The 16,227-nt window shown below is 44.8% G+C and overlaps 1 protein-coding gene across 1 annotated transcript; it reads left to right on the top strand.

Annotated features, from left to right (window-relative positions):
* The first annotated feature begins 5,358 nt into the window (after positions 1–5,358).
* Positions 5,359–15,376, top strand: LOC133381237 (zinc finger and SCAN domain-containing protein 21-like). The gene is made up of 4 exons (XM_061620066.1): positions 5,359–5,439; positions 8,280–9,188; positions 12,853–12,976; positions 14,526–15,376. Exons 2-4 carry the CDS (start codon positions 8,415–8,417, stop codon positions 15,359–15,361), a joined length of 1,734 nt encoding a protein of 577 aa, XP_061476050.1. The 5' UTR covers positions 5,359–5,439; positions 8,280–8,414; the 3' UTR covers positions 15,362–15,376.
* The last annotated feature ends 851 nt before the right edge of the window (positions 15,377–16,227 follow it).

Genomic DNA, 16,227 nt, shown 5'->3' with positions numbered 1-16,227 from the left:
CAATCTCATCCATTATTTTCTGAAACATAATTACTTCCAGAATCTCTGCCACCTTCTTAATTGCCATTCTTAAAACCACGAAAAAAAAAAAACCCACTTCTTATTTCAGCAACAATTGGGTTAATATTCCAGGCTTGATGACATCACAGTATAGACAGAACAGTCTGCCTTATCTCTTATATGTTCAGGAATACAAAACAAATTTAGTTCCCAGCATCAAAACAGTTAGTGGCGTCATGAACAAGCAGATTCGTCAAAATGAAATAGACCAAAAAGAAAATAGTCCCAGACATATAATATTCCAAAGTTCATAAATCAAATTTATTTATTTTTTTTTCTCCTCGGAATAGAAATCCCTCTTCCGTTTGTATCTTTAGAATGCACTTCCAGGACAGCTTTTTGCAATAAAAACAAATATAAGCTTTTTCAATTTCTTTCCTCCTTAATTTCGTGAATAAAAGAGAAGAGTTATAACTCACCCAGAAATTCTTTATAGCTGATTCATTGACAAATCTCTTTTTGCTACAACAATTTAAACCAAGTGAAAAAAAATAGAAAGAAGGATGCTTGCCTGTTAAAGTCCGTTTTTCTTTGAAGAAAAGATAAACGTGTCGCATTAATCAGTTAGAGCTTGTTTGGAAGTCCGTCCGGCATTGTTGGCTGAACCTTCTCTCATAAATTAATGAAATCCAGTCCTCCCAACAAAAACAGGCTTTTGTGGTTAATCTCTACGTTTCTCCCTGCCCGGGAGAAAATCTTTACCAGTCAAAAAGAACGTTCTGACTTATTTTAAAACTGAAAAAGCTTCTTCTGAGACGAGAGCTTGTCTCAAAAAGCAGGCACAAGCGAAGTCACCCTTCCCGGAAGTTTAGTTTTTTTGACGTTCGGCTGTAGTCCTGCTTTTGTGCTTTCCTCTTTAACTTTCATCAGCATTCATTTCAAATCATTACTGGTTTCTGCTAGTACTATGGTATCGTCTGCATATCTTAAATTATTCAATTCAATTAAATTATTAAATCCACTCGATGGATCGTCACCTTGTAGTGGTGAGTGGGCTTGCATGTTCCAGTGAACCCTATGAGCGATGCCTTTGGGAGTCATGTACTCCCAGCAGGGTCACCCAAGGCGGTAAGGTCAAGGGAGAGGAATGTGATGTTCCTGCTTGTAGGGTAAATATGGTAAGTGCTGTTTATATAGAAGACATATGGTAAGTGGAGTGAAAGAGGAGGGGGAGTACATGAGCAGTAGAATGCTGGATGATTGGCTGAGCGTTTGAGTGGCTGGGAGTATAAATGGAAGAATGACAGTTGAATCTGGGTGGATGTTGGGAGTGTGGAGAAAGAGGTGTTTGAGGGTGGATGTTAGTAGGGTGGAGAAGAAGGTGTTTGGTGGTGGATGTTGGGAGTGTGGAGAAAGAAGTGTTTGAGGGGGGAGGTCAGGAGTGTGGAGAAAGAGGGAGTTGGAGTTCTGATTAATAATAAGTCAAGTACAAAACAGGAATAGATGAAACCATACGCTTGTGAAACATTCTAAAACTAATCTTGTTATTTCTGATATTTAATAAATACTTATTTGGTTTACCAAAGGCCTGATCCTTGGCTGGGGGATATACAGACCAGAAGGGAGGGCAAGGTAATTACCAAGGCTGAACAGAAACAGTATCTAATGGTGGCAGCGGTGAAGGGAGGAATAATAACAATTCAAGTATCCAGAGCAACCCAGAGTTGTATGCGTTATCTATAAAGATACAAGGGGGTTGGGAACAGCATAAGCACGCAGTCACAAAAGTAACCAGCTAGAGAGAGACTCAGGCAAAGTCTCTGGGAGTATTGGTTATAGGACGTGACTGGTGGTGCTGCCTAGCAGGGGGATCTAGTGAGATCTGTGCTAGAGCGGAGTGAGAAACCATATAAAGGACGGTCCGGACTGGTGGTATCCCTGGTGGTGCCTAGTGAAAGGCAGTAGCCACAAGCAGGTGGGAACCTGACAGGGAGAGCCAGGGAAGGGCGTCACAAGGAACCAGACAAAGAATGATCCAAGAATGTCCTCAACGGCAGAACAAGTGGAGGATAACAATGTGTATGTTACAACGGCTGTGAAAGCGGATGAAGGCTGCAGCAGATAAAAGATTTCCAGTCATTGTGGTATCCATGCCATTGGATCAAAGCCTTTTTCTGTCAAGATTGTGTGTTGATCGTTGTGTGCCGATCTCCCCACATAAAACAAATTCACGCACAGGCGTCTTCCAACCAAATTATCTTGGAAGACAACCTTACTCGGTTACGAGTGATCGCCAGTGAATGATTTCTTGTTGTATTAGATCCTGTAATTTTATTATTGTATATGTTTTTATGTTCACCGCCCAGAGAGCTGTTTGCTAGTCGGGCGGTATATAAGCTTAATAAAATAAATAAATAAATAAAATAAATAAATAAAATTTCTTCCTCCAATTTTCACACCTCCTTCATCTTGGTCCAATCCCTCTTTCTGTATGATATGTTTTGCATACAGATTAAACAAATAGGGTTATAAAATACACCCCTGTCTCACACCCTTTCTGATGGGGAACCTATCCATTTCTCCATATTCTGTCCTTATAGTAGCCTCTTGTCCGGAGTATAGGTTGTGCATCAGGACAATCAGATGCTGTGGCACCCCCATTTCTTTTAAAGCATTCCATACTTTTTCATGATCTATCCAGTCAAAGGGTTGTAGCAACTCTGTTGGTATGCCATCTGTTCCTGGTTATTTGTTTCTTCCAAATATTTTAAGAGCTGCTTTCACTCACATTCTAAAATTTCTGGTTCTTCATCATACGGTTCCTCCATGAATGAATCTGTCATCCTTGCATCTTTTATAAAGTTCTTTACGGCTGGTATAGCATAGTGGGGAGGACAGCCTGGCTGTGAGTCTGTGAGTTCAATTCTCTGCTTGTGTCTCCTGGGTGTCAAGGGCCAGCTAAAGATCATCCCCACAGTGAGTGGCTCAGGGGTTATGTGCCCTGCCACCTGCGCAGACGTGGGCAAGCTGCATAGTCCCAAGGAGCCCAGCTGCCCCCAGCTGGCAGTTGCAGACAAGGAAGAGGCTGGCTTGTGCAGCTGTGGCAAGCTGAGCAGGCCCTAGCCAGCTGGGGAGGACTAGCCTCAGAGGGAGGCAATGGTAAACCCCCTCTGAATACCGCTTACCATGAAATCCCTATTCGTAGGGTTGCCATAAGTCTGGATCGACTTGAAGGCAGTCCATTTCCATAAAGTTCTTTGGTGTATTGATTCCATCTTCCTGTTATTTCACCTCGGTCAGTCAGTTGCTCCCTCGTTGATTATTCAACATCCGTACTCTTGGTTTAAATTTTCCCTTTAACTTCTCTAATCTTTTGGAATAGGGCTCTTGTTCTACCTTTTTTGTTGCCCTCCTCTATTTCTATACAATAACTATTGTAATAGTTCTCTTTGTCCCTACGTACTAGTCAATGTATAGTTGCATTTAGGGTTCTAACCATGTTTCTATCTCCTTTTGCTTTCCTTCTCTGTTTAACAATTTTAAGTGTTTCTTCAGTCGTCCATTGAGATCTTTCTCTCTTTTTAACTAGAGGTATTGTCATTTTACTTTCTTCCCTGATAGTTCTTCTGGTTCTCTGTCAACTAAGTTTAAAGCCTCAAATCTGTTCCTTATTTGATCTTTATATTCTTCTGGGATGTTATTTAAATTGTATTTTGGCATTATGATTGCTTTGTTGCTCTTCTTTAGCTTTACTCTGATTTTCGATATTACCTGTTCATGATCTGTACCACAGTCTGCTGCTGGTCTTGATGTCGCAGAACTTTTCCGCTTCCAATTATATAATAAATTTGATTCATATATTGACCATTTGGTAATGTCCACATGTACTGTCGTCTTTTTGGTTGCTCAAAAAATGTGTTTGCAAGAAACAAATTATTGGCTCCACAGAATTCAGTAAGTCTTTCTCCTGCTTCATTTAATCTCCTAAGCCCCATTTCCCCACAATTTCTAGTTCTTCTCTGTTCCCTCCTTTTGCATTCAAGTCCCCTATGATTATCAGCACATCTTGTTTGGGTGTGTGATCAATTTCTTCTTGTACTTCTGCATAAAATCTTTCCAATTCCTCTTCCTCTGTGTTTGGACCATAGATGTGGATGATGGTTATGTTAATAGATTTCCCATTAAATCTCACTGATATCACTTGCTCAGACCTTGTGTTATAACTCCTAATTGCTTTTGCTACATCACTTCTCACTATTAAAGCAATCCTGTTTCTTCTTAATTTCTCATTTCCTCCATAAAATATTTTGTAGTTGCCTGATTGACTGAAAATGTCCAATTCCCATCCACTTTAATACACTCACGCCAAGTATTGCAATGTTGATACGTTTCATTTCTTGCTTGACAAATTCTAACTTTCCCGGTTCATGCTTCTCCCATTCCATGTTCCTGTTGTGTACGTCATAGAACTCCAGACTCTCCTTTCGCTAAAATAATTATTCTACTACCTCTGTGTGTATGTTTATTTTTAATGTTGGTTTAAGTGAGTTGGGTGTGCAGCTTCCCAAGTAACTTAACTAATCGTAGTGATTACTTTTGAGTAACGGTAAACTAATACATTCCTTTCAGAACAGTTGCAATTGTAATAGTAATTTATTTCTTTTTTGGACCATGTATCAGTAATTGTAATTTATTCCTTTTAAAAAGTAATCTTCCAAGCTCTGCTTCTCAGTGGCTAACACACTCCCCTTTCATGCAAAGTGGTGTTTCTTAGGATGCTGGAGCTATTGGGCCCCTACTCCCAAAAAAGTAAAGGGTCTAAGACCCTCTGAGACCCTGGACGGCTACACCCCTGGAAATGGCTCTCATGCAAAGCTCCAGATTAAAAAGGAGGGCGTTCCCCGCTGTTCCGTCGGGGTTTACGCCCAGCTAAGCCTGCCTTGCTGTACATCAGGGGTTCCCAAACCGTGGCCCGTGGACCGCCAGTGTTCCATGACATCTCCGCATTAAATACATTGATTTTTAATTGTATTTGCATGGCTTCTTTTATTTCTAAGATTGTGTTTTATTATATTATAGTTTGAATTCTATGGGATAGGGCTGGCATTTAGGCTGGGGGGAGGTTCTATAGAATAGAATCGGGGGGGGAGTTTGGGAACTACTGCTATACATACACGCTGCAACCTGATTTTTGAAGTTTGATACCTCTTTTCCCCCTGTCCTTTCACAGCCTGGAGCATATTGTGCTCAGGTGCACGAAGGAGTTAAAGGTGAACGAGTTGAAACCTAGAGGGGCTGGATTTTAGGCTGGGAGGGGAGGCCGGTTGTGAGTAACCCGGAAGTTCACTTCCTGCCCCGCCCGCAGTGGGAAAGTAGTGTTTGAATTTTCCCACGCGGGGTAGCCAGAACGAGATTCCCGCCGCCCCCCTTGGAGATCGGGTGAGTCCAAGTGACCCTTCGGGTGAAGGGGAGGCAAGGCTCTTAGAGCAAAAGAAGAACACTCGAGAAGAAGCTGCAGGAGTTTGAAGAAGTGGTTCAGATTGGGGAGGTGTGTCTTTCTCTCCTCCCCCGTCTATATCGCTTACTGACGTGCGCCCTTTCAGATCGCTTGCACTTCGTTAATAGTAAATGACAGTGATCCCCTAGTAAAGCAGTTCCCAAACTGTGGTAGATCCCCAGTGGTCCACAGCTTCATTCAGGTGGTCCGCAGCATGTCCGCATGAAAAAGTCATATTGATTTTAAATTCTATTTTTATTGCTTCTTTTCTTTCCTATATTGTATTTTATGGTATCACCATTGGAATTCTATGGAATGAAAACCGCAATACAGTAAAATGCAAAATAAGAAATGGAAGAAGCGATAGAAATGCAATTGGAAATCATACAGCTCCTAGCCCAGCACATGACAAATTGCTACAACAGACAGAAAGATCATTGAGTGGCCTGCCAAGACCATCAGCAATTTTAAAGTGGTCTGGGGGCGAGGGATTGGGAACTACTGATCTAGCCCCTTCTCTCTTTCTCTCTCCTCCCCCCACCCATCTTTCCAATCCATGTTTGCTGGCATGTTGCTAGTAGTAAATGCCACTGATCCCCTAGTTTATAATATTGGGAGGCTTGCCCCTAGAGAGTCTGGATTCTGACAATGACATTTGTATCCCACCTCTTTGTGACAAGGGATATGATGTTTAAGAATACAAGAAGAGCCCAACTGTAGGATCAGGCCAGTGGCCCATCTGGGCCAGCATCCTGCTCTCACAGTGGCCAGCCAGATACCCCAGTGGGAAGCCCGCAAGCAGGACCTAAGGGCAACAGCAACACTCTCCCCACTTGTGATTCCCAGCAACTGGCATTCAGAGACATGCTGCCTCTGACGGTGCAGGTGATCTTAGGCTCCGCACATGATGGGTTCGCACTCATGTGGGGCCACAGGGGCCGAACTAGATGAGATTCCCAATCAAGCAATTAGCAAACGTGTGCGTGGCTTTTTAAAAGGCTAGGACTGGGGAGGGCAGCTATGAGAGAACTAGAAAAGGTCCTCAAATGCAAAGATGTATCACTGAACACTAACGTCAGGATCATTCAGACCATGGTATTCCCAATCTCTATGTATGGATGTGAAAGTTGGACAGTAAAGAAAGTGGATAAGAGAAAAATCAACTCATTTGAAATGTGGTGTTGGAGGAGAGCTTTGCGCATACCCTGGACTGCAAAAAAGACAAATAACTGCATGTTAGAACAAATTAAACCAGAACTGTCACTGGAAGCTAAAATGATGAAACTGAGGTTATCATACTTTGGACACATCATGAGAAGACATGATTCACTAGAAAAGATAATAATGCTGGGAAAAACAGCAGGGAGTAGAAAAAGAGGAAGGCCAAACAAGAGATGGATTGATTCCATAAAGGAAGCCACAGACCCAAACTTACAAGATCTGAACAGGGTGGTTCATGACAGATGCTGTTGGAGGTCGCTGATTCATAGAGTCGCCATGGGTCGCAGTCGACTTGAAGGCACATAACAACAACAAGCCCAACGTCCTGTCCTCACAGGGCCAACCAGATGCCCAAATGGGAACCCTGCAAGAAGGACCCGAGCGCAACAGCAGCACTCTCTCCCCACTTACTCTCTCCCCAGTAGCTGTTATTCAGAGGCATGCTTGCCTCCGACAGGGGAGGTTGAACATAGCCATTGCGGCCAGTAGCTACCGACAGTCTGCTCCTGTGTGATTTTGTCTTTCATTTCGGTTTGTCTGATTCAGAGGCATGCTCCCTGCGACGATCCCCCCTTTCTCTACAAAGCTCCCAAAAGGACCATGTATATTGACAGTGCAATATAAATAAACGAAGTAGAGCCCTACTGCAAAAAAGGTCTGGCCGGTCTGTTCCAATCGGTCTGTGAAATTGCCTCCGTTCTGTGCTTCGTTTCCTCTCCGGTTCCCCCTCCTCTACGCGTTTGTCTTTTCTGCCCTTCCTTCAGCCAATTGATTTTAGGCTCCCCATCCTGTCCGAAGAAGGTAGATGTTGGAAGATTCAGGACAGACAAAAGAAGACCCTTCTTCATACAGAGCACAGTTGAAACAATGGAATTTGCTCCCGTGAGAGGCAGTGATGGCCACCAACTTGGGCAGCTCTAAAAGAAGATTGAACAGTTCATTGGAGGAGAAGGGCTATCAGTGGTCACTTGCCATGGTGGCCATGTTCTGCCTGCACGGTCAGAGGCAGCATGCTTCTGAATACCAGTTGGTGGAAACCACAGGAGGGGAGAGTGCGCTTGTGCTCATGTGCTGCTTGAGGGCTAACCATTGAGGCACCTGGTTAGCCACTGCGCTAAGAAGATGCTCTTCTTATTAAAAACAAGCCCCTGACACTAAAGAGCTTAGAATCTAGAACAGCCAGTGCAGAAGACAACAGAGGCTGAGCTACTTGATTAGATGGGCTTGTCTTGACTCTGGGAAACATAGACTTCATATACTGCATATGTCTTTAATACCAGGAGTGGGAACTTATGGACCCACAGACATTGGACAAGTCCCAACTCACGTCATCCTCAGCCAGCAGACTATGCAAATGGTAGTCCAACAACAACCAGAATGGTGTATTGTTGGAGATGGGCAGGTGCAGGGAGCGTGTGGCGCTCCAGATGTCTCTCAGCCTAACCTACCTCACAGGGTTGTTGTGAGGATGAAATGGGGAGGGGGGAGAAGCCAAGAATCAAAAGTTTGGGGAATGCTGGTCTAAATCTTGTTGATGGACTTCCTGTTTTTCTTTCCACAGGGAGAAAAAACGACGACAAGACAGTCAGGAAAGTTGAATTTTACCCATAAATGTGTGCGTACAAGCTCACACAGGCATTGCGGAGTTAAACAGCAGTGCCCTTTTCCAGGCTGCCTTGAACCAGAGAGAGAAAAAATGGTGGAAGAAGGAGGGGGATCAGCTCGGGGTGTCAAGCTGCAAGTTGCGTTAGGGAAAAGGATGGAAAGAGTGGATGCTGAAGAAGAATTGCAGCTTGACTTGAGAGAAGATCCACTTGCTATCCAAAGTGAGGGCATAAAGGAGTTCTGGCCGAAGACCAGGTTGCAAGAGATCCCACAGACACACTATAAAGGCCCACAGCAGCACTGGGAGGCCCAGTTGCAGACGTTCTTGAAGACAGTGGAGTCCCCCCACTCGAGAGGGGGCAACCCACAGCTGCCCCTTTCGAGAGACGATGGTGCAGCTTTTCTCTCCCCTTCTGGCAATGCAGCTGACATTGGCCCACGAGTTCAAGGAGACAAGAGGGTGACCCCAATGGCACCAGGCCTTGGTGGTGATGGCCAAGGGGCCAATAGCAACCTCTTTGGCAGAGACGAGGCTGGCTGCAGGGAAGTGAAGGAAGAGATTCCGGAGGAGGCCAATTCCGATGTCCAGCGGCAGATCTTCAGACAATTCTCCTATGGAGACGGGGACAATCCCTGGGAGGTTTGGCAAAGGCTGTGTGAGCTTTGCCACCGGTGGCTGCAGCCGGAGAGGCGCACCAAGGAAGAGATCTTGGAACTGGTGATCCTGGAGCAGTTCCTGGCCATCCTACCATCAGATGTACAGAACTGGGTGAGGGAAAGGGGGCCGGAGACCTGCACACAGGCTGTGTCGCTGGTGGAAAAGCTTCTGCTGATGCAGCGAGAAGGCAAGAGATGGGAAGGACAGGTAAGAGGTTGGATCCCACCCGTTTCCAAGAGTTTCAAAAGAATACGGCGCAGGAGAAATGAGGTGGTAGAGTGCAGACTGGGGGAATCCCAGTTTCAAATGTCCCTCCATGTACACAGAAAACAGAATGCAAAACCAAGGAAAGCAATACTTGCAAACGGGCAGGGGAGAGAAAAGACCACTCAAGGTTTCTTCCAAAATGTGTTACGCCTGAATAGGTCTTCGGTCAAGCACGTGGAGTCAGGAACACATAGGAAGTTGCCTTATATCGAAGTAGATTGTGGGCCCATCTAGCTTAGTGTTGTCAACACGGATTGGCAGAAGCTCGCCAGGGTTTCAGGCAAGGAATCCCTCCCAGCCCTACCTGGAGATGCCATTGGAGATTGAACTTGGAATTCCTGCATGCACAGTCTGGGCTCTACTGCTGAGTTACAGTCCTTTGCTACAGTTAACAAAATAGTGATAATTTCTTCTCCCGGCAGATTCAGCTTAGGTCTTGTCACCCTCACCATTGCCAACCCCACATGGTCAATCACAGACAGCAGGGATGGGGAACCTCAGGCCCAGGGGCCAAATGTGGCCCTCTGGGCCTCTTTATCTGGCCCTTGAGACTTTCCCTAGGCCACGCCCCTCACTGGCCCTCCTGCATACCCTCTTCCAGTTCTTTTGCCCTGCTGGAATATGTCCTTGAGCTGTGATATGCCTCTTCCTTAGAATCATCAAATCACAGAATAATAGAGTTGGAAGGGGCCTATCAGGCCATCGAATCCAACCCCCTGCTCAATACAGGAATACAACTTAAAGCATCCCTGACAGGTGGCTGTCCAGCTGCCTCTTCAATGCCTCCAGTGTTGGAGAGCCCACTATCTCCTAGGTCATTGGTTCCATTGTCATACTGCTCTACCAGTTAGGACTTTTTTCCTAATGTTCAGCTGAAATCTGGCTTTCTGCAACTTGAGCCCATTGTTCTGTGTCCTGCACTCTGGGACGATCCAGAAGAGAACCTGGCCCTCCTCTGTGTGGCATCCTTTCAAGTACTTGAAGAGTACTTGAGGTTCGTTCTGCACAATATAGGAAACGGACCTTTAGTGTGGCGGCACCTACCCTGTGGAATTCCCTCCCCTTCAATATTAGGCAGGCGCCGTCTCTGCTATCTTTTTGGCGCCTTTTGAAGACTTTCCTCTTTCAACAAGCCTTTTAAGTTGAGACCTATCCCAGTCTGCGTCTGTGTTAGAATTGCTTGTTAATATTTTTTTAAATAATGTTTTTAACCCTTTTTAAAATATGGTTTTGAAGCTTTAAATGTTTTTAACGTTGTTTTGTTTTAATGTATTTTAAGATCTGTTTTTATGATGTTTTAAAGTGTTTTTAGCGCTTCTGTTTGCTGCCCTGGGCTGCTGCTGGGAGGAAGGGTGGGATATAAATCAAATGATAAATGAATAAATAAATAAATAAAGAGTGCTATCATATCTCCCCTCAGTCTTCTCTTCTCAAGACTAAACATGACCAGTTCTTTCAGTCTCTCCTCATAGGACTTTGTTTCCAGTTCCCTGATCATCCTTGTTGCCCGCCTCTGAACCCGTTCCAGTTTGTATGCATCCGTCTTAAAGTGCGATGTCCAGAACTAGACACAGTACTCAGTTCGGCCTAACCAGTGCCGAATAGAGGGGAACTAATATGATATGGAAACTATACATCTGCTAATGCAGCCCAAAATAGCGTTTGCCTTTTTTGCAGCCACATCGCACTGTTGGCTCATATTCAGCTTGTGATCAACAACAATTCCAAGATCCTTCTTGCATGTAGTATTGCCGAGCCAAGTATCCCCCATCTTATAACTGTGTATTTGGATTCTTTTCCCTAGGCATAGAACTCTGCACTGTTAAATTTCATTCTGTTGTTTTCAGCCCAGTGCTCCAGCCTGTCGAGATCCCTGTGAATGTTGTTTCTGTCTTCCAGGGTATTAGCTGTTCCTCTTAATTTTGCGTCATCTGCAAATTCGATAAACATTCCCTGAACCTCCTCATCCAAGTCATTAATAAAAATGTTGAAGAGCACTGGGCCCAGGACCGAGCCTTGCGGTACCTCGCTCACTACCTCTCCCCAGGTGAATACATTTCTTATGTTGTCTTTTATTATATTACAATTTGCATTCTATGGAATGCAAATTGTATTATTATTATTAGTGGTAGTAGTTATTGTTACTCACTTTTCCTCACAGAAGTGTCCCAAAGCCACTTAATTTTAAAAATACATTAAAATACAATATAAGAAATAAAAAAGCAATAAACAAGCAATAAAAATACAATTAAAAACCATATAGCACCTAATGTAGCACATTACAAACTGCTACAACAGGCATAAACATTATTAAGGGGTCCATCAAGACCCTAGGGAATGTTCACGGGGTTTGAGGGGGAAAATAAAGTCTGGGAACCCGTTTTAGAATATTTTTAACTGTGTTTTACAATATTGTCAACTGGTTTTAGAATGTATTCAACTGTAAAAGCATTTTGGAATGCTTTTAATGGTTTTCAGTGTGTTTATCTTCTTGTGAAATTCCTTTGTTTATGTTTGGCGCCTTGGGCTCCATCAGGAGGAAGGGAGGGATATAAATTCAGCAAACAAAGAAATAAAGTATAAAGTTGGAGCCACAAGGAGCCATGCCTGCCCGTTCATCTCTGCAGGAGAGAGAGAGAGAGAGAGAGAGACACACACACACACATACACAGAGGAAAGACGTGTCCTCTTTCAAGGTGGAACGAAACAGCAGAAGAAGGGAGGAGCAGGAAATGAGGTCAGCAACCCCGAAGAGTATCAGTCTAGTACCTGAAGGAAGATGGGCACAGGTTAGGTCAGAAGGACATGCTAGGAAATTTGGAGGTTCCCCGCTCTATCAGCCCATCCCCATACAAGCTCACCCAGCCTCTCAATATGAGTTGCACCCAACATCTCCAACAGGAATGTGTCCCCTCGGGCTGAAAAAGGTTCCCCACCCCTAAGGTGCCGCCCCGGGCTCCTCCTGGGAGGGAGAGTGGATATCAATGTACTAAATTAATTAAATAAATAATAAGCAAGATGCAGCCTGAAGGTATACTTCTGTTGCCATTCTGGGACATGTGTAGACCTCTCTGAAAACGTGTGCAGTGAAACCCCTGCTGCGGTCTGATCCTTACTTAAGAACATTAGACTGCTGGATCAGGCCAATGGCCCATCTAGTCTGGCATCCTGTTCTCACAAGCGCTGACCGGATGCCCCAATGGGAAGCCGGCAAGTAGGATCTGGGTGCAAGAGCACTTCCTCCACTTGCGATTCCCAGCAGCTGGTATTCAGAAGCATCTACTGCGTCCAACAGTGGAAGCAGAGCATAGCCATCATGGCTAGTCGTAGCCATTGAGAGCCTTGCCTTCCATGGATTTGTCTATTCCTCTTTTAAGTTGGTGGCCATCACAGCCTCCTGTGGGAGCAAATCCCGTAGTTTAACTCTGCGCTGGGTGAAGAAGGACTTTCTTTTCTCTGTCCTGGATCTTCCAACATTCAGCTGCATTGGACAGCCCGGAGGTCTAGTGTATTACGAGAGAGGCAGGAAAAGGTTCTCTTCTAGGGTTTTCCCCACCAACGCTTTTGCCGGTTCCCTCAATGGGACCCTCACTTACTCTTTCAGGTGCAGGAGCCTTGCAAAACAGAGGAGGCGCTTTTGTCTGAGGCAGAGGAGGCTCAGCCGGGTGTTTGGCAGGGACCGATTTCCATCAAACCGGAGGTCGTAGGTGGAGATGCTGCTTCCTTGGGTAAGGACTGGCGGTCATCGTGGCCCCATTTGCACTCTACATTTTAAAGCCCACTTATACCACATTAAACAGTTGTGGCTTCCCGCAAAGAATCCTGGGAACTGTAGTTTGTGAAGGGCGCTAAGAGTTGTTATGAGACCCCCCTATTCCCTTCACAGAGCTACTTTTCTCTGAGCTCCCTGGGAAGAGGGACTGGTTGTTAAACCACTCTTGGTTGAACCATAGGCACTTCCAGGAAGCCAACAAGCAGGGCAGGAAGGCAACGGACCCTGCATACGGTTGCCTCTCAGCACCTGGTGTTCAGAGGTACACTGCCTCTGAACATGGGGGTTCCACTTAGCCTTCATGACTAGTAGCCATTGATCACCTTATCTTCCATGGATTTGTCTAGTCCTCCTTTAACCGTCTAATTTGGCTGCCATCCCTACATCGTGCAGTTGCAAATTCCATAGTTTAACTACGCGCTGTGTGAAAAAGTATTTTACTTTTTTCCCCTGTCCTGAATCTACTATCCTGATCCTGAAGTTCTAGTATTGGGGCAGATTGGATGGGAAAAAAACCATACCTCACTCCTGACTTCTTCCACATCATGAACAATTTTCTGAAATTCACGATCCTCCCTTCGTTTGTCTTTTTCTTCCCTCCTTCTAAATTAAAAAAGAATTGAACTGAGAGCCCCAGCTCTGTGTAGCAGGGCTCCCTGTATGCCCCCACCTCCCAGATTGGCCATGGAGGGCTGGGAGAAAACCCTGAACAAAACTGAGGATGCGTGGGAGGGAGTCTGTGGGGAGATGAGAGGAAGTCCTGTTGCGCAGGTGGAAATCCTTCTGCTGACAGGATGAGTTTGTTAGACACAACTCATAACTTTTAGCTAGGAGTCTTTTTTAAATTACGGTGGGAGGAGCTTTAACCTGCACAGATGTGGCTCTTCTGAAGCGATGTGTGATAATAGTCAATAATATCCCAATATTAATAGCAATCTCAATTCTCTGAGCCCCACTCCTTTACGTAGCCAAAACAGCACTGCCCATGAACCAAATGTGGAGATCTTCAGTAAGCTTGGAGGATCCCAAGGATTGCAAGTGGAGGGGAACCTGAAGAGGGTGATCTAAAACAGCCCAATGAAAGATAGGAGCTTGCTCGTTAGGCATGACATGCTGACATTGGGTTGTATTCAGTGAAGTCCTATTTGGAGTAGACCCATTGAAAAGAATGAATCTGTTAGTCATGCCTGTTAACTTCAGAGGGTCTGCCTTCAGTAGGACTAGCATTGAATACCACCCATTGTTTGGGGGCAGAGAAGATGGAACGGAGTATCATAGTCAAGTGTATGGCTGGCTGGTACACTGATTTGGAGAGCACCACGCTGCAGCATTTTGTTGCAAGTCCCAATTGTGTACAACAGCTTCTGTAGCAGTCCTTGTTCAGCATGTGTGATAATTTATTGGACTTTCTTCCCTCATCTCCATCTTGTTCATAGTCTGCTTCTTGAAGTTCTGTCTCCCCTTGACACACAGAATGACTCAGGTATCTGTGCTTATACCGACAGGCGATGAGAGGACATGGAAAATGGAGCAACATCAGCTAGAACATCCCAAGGCAGTAGAAATGCATGAGTTTTTGGTGGGAAGAACTGAAAATAAAGTTTCTTGCTGTCCTGATTGGGGAGACGGCTGTGAGGGCACGCAGGGGAATCTCCCAGAGATGGAAGAGGATCAGTTCACTCAATGTGAACAAGTATTTAGGCAGAAGCCTGACCTTACTTCACTTGAAAGCATTCATTCAGAAGAGAAGCCATTTAACTGCTCAACATGCGGGAAGACTTTCAGTCGTCGCTCAAACCTCATTATACATCAGAGAATGCACACAGGGGAGAGACCTTACAAATGCCCAAACTGTGAGAAGAGCTTCAGTCACCGCTCGAACCTCAGCGCTCACGAGACAGTCCACACGGGAGAGAAACCATATAAATGTGCTGACTGCGAGAAGAGATTCAGCCACCAGTCACACCTCATTGCTCATAGAAGAATCCACACCGGGGAGAAGCCGCATAAGTGCTTGGACTGTGGGAAAAGCTTCAGTAATCCGTCACACCTTAAAGCACACAGGAGGATCCATACAGGAGAGAGACCATACATGTGCGCGGAGTGTGGGAAGAGCTTTAACCAGAGATCCATCCTTATTGTCCACACAAGAACTCATACAGGAGTGAAACCATACACATGTACCACTTGTGGAAAAAGCTTTAGCCAGAGCGCAAACCTTACAGCACATGAGAGAATCCATTCTACACAGACCTTCCATTATGCCATAGATCTCTCTGAGAAACAAAACTGTATCAGCACCACAAACATGGGGACATCAACAGTTGGGGAGTCCATATAAAAAAGGTTCAATGCATGCGTGATGCTTTTATTGTTGTTTTTAACACAGCGGATTGTTAAAAAAACTGTAAGCCTTAAAGGCAAGAGGGCTATGTGGACTCTGCACCATGGTTATGTGAATTCTGTGGCAAGAGAACATGAGTTGTATTTGTTTTTTTTACAACTTTTTATCAATTACACAAACAGAACATATTTGTCTATTTAATACTGCATAATTCTGCTTTTGCTGGTCAGACAGGAGGGCAAAAAGTTAGGCACAGTGTTGAGATAGTGGATAGAGAGAATGTTTTCCCCTGTTGCTAGAACCTAGAATGTGGGTGTCACCATGTTTAACAGTGCTTAGCTGAAACTGTGGAACTCACTGCCACAAGATGGCCACCAGCTTGAATTACTTTAAAAGGGGATTAGGCAAATTAATGGAGGCTCAAACCTACCAATGGATACTAGTCATATCTCCAAGATCAGAGGCAGCATATCTTTAAGTACCAGTTTTTGGGGAGCAACAGCAAGACAGGGCTGTTGCCCTCATGCCCTGCCTATGGACTTCCCAGGGACGTGTCTTAGCCACTGTGGATCAGACAGGCCTTTGGTCTGATCCAAGAGGGCTCTTTTGATGTTCTTGAGCTAATTGGTTGGAAGGAGTTTCAGGACAGAGAGAAAAAAATAATTTCTTCAGACAATGTATGAATAACTTGTGGAACTCTCTGCCACAGGATTAGTGGCTAGAGGCTTAGATGTCTTTAAGGGGGGAGTTAGACAAATTCATGGAGGATAACTTCTCAATGGCTGCATGCTACACTCAAGATCAAAGGCTGCATATCTCTGAGCAGCATGTTTCTCTAGCAACAAGCAAGAGCTCAGGCCCTA

This window comes from Rhineura floridana, chromosome 3 (assembly GCF_030035675.1).
Source record: "Rhineura floridana isolate rRhiFlo1 chromosome 3, rRhiFlo1.hap2, whole genome shotgun sequence".
Taxonomy (NCBI): Eukaryota; Metazoa; Chordata; class Lepidosauria; order Squamata; family Rhineuridae; genus Rhineura; species Rhineura floridana.
The sequence above is the reverse complement of the archived record's forward strand: the minus strand, read 5'-3'. Positions and strand labels throughout refer to the sequence as shown.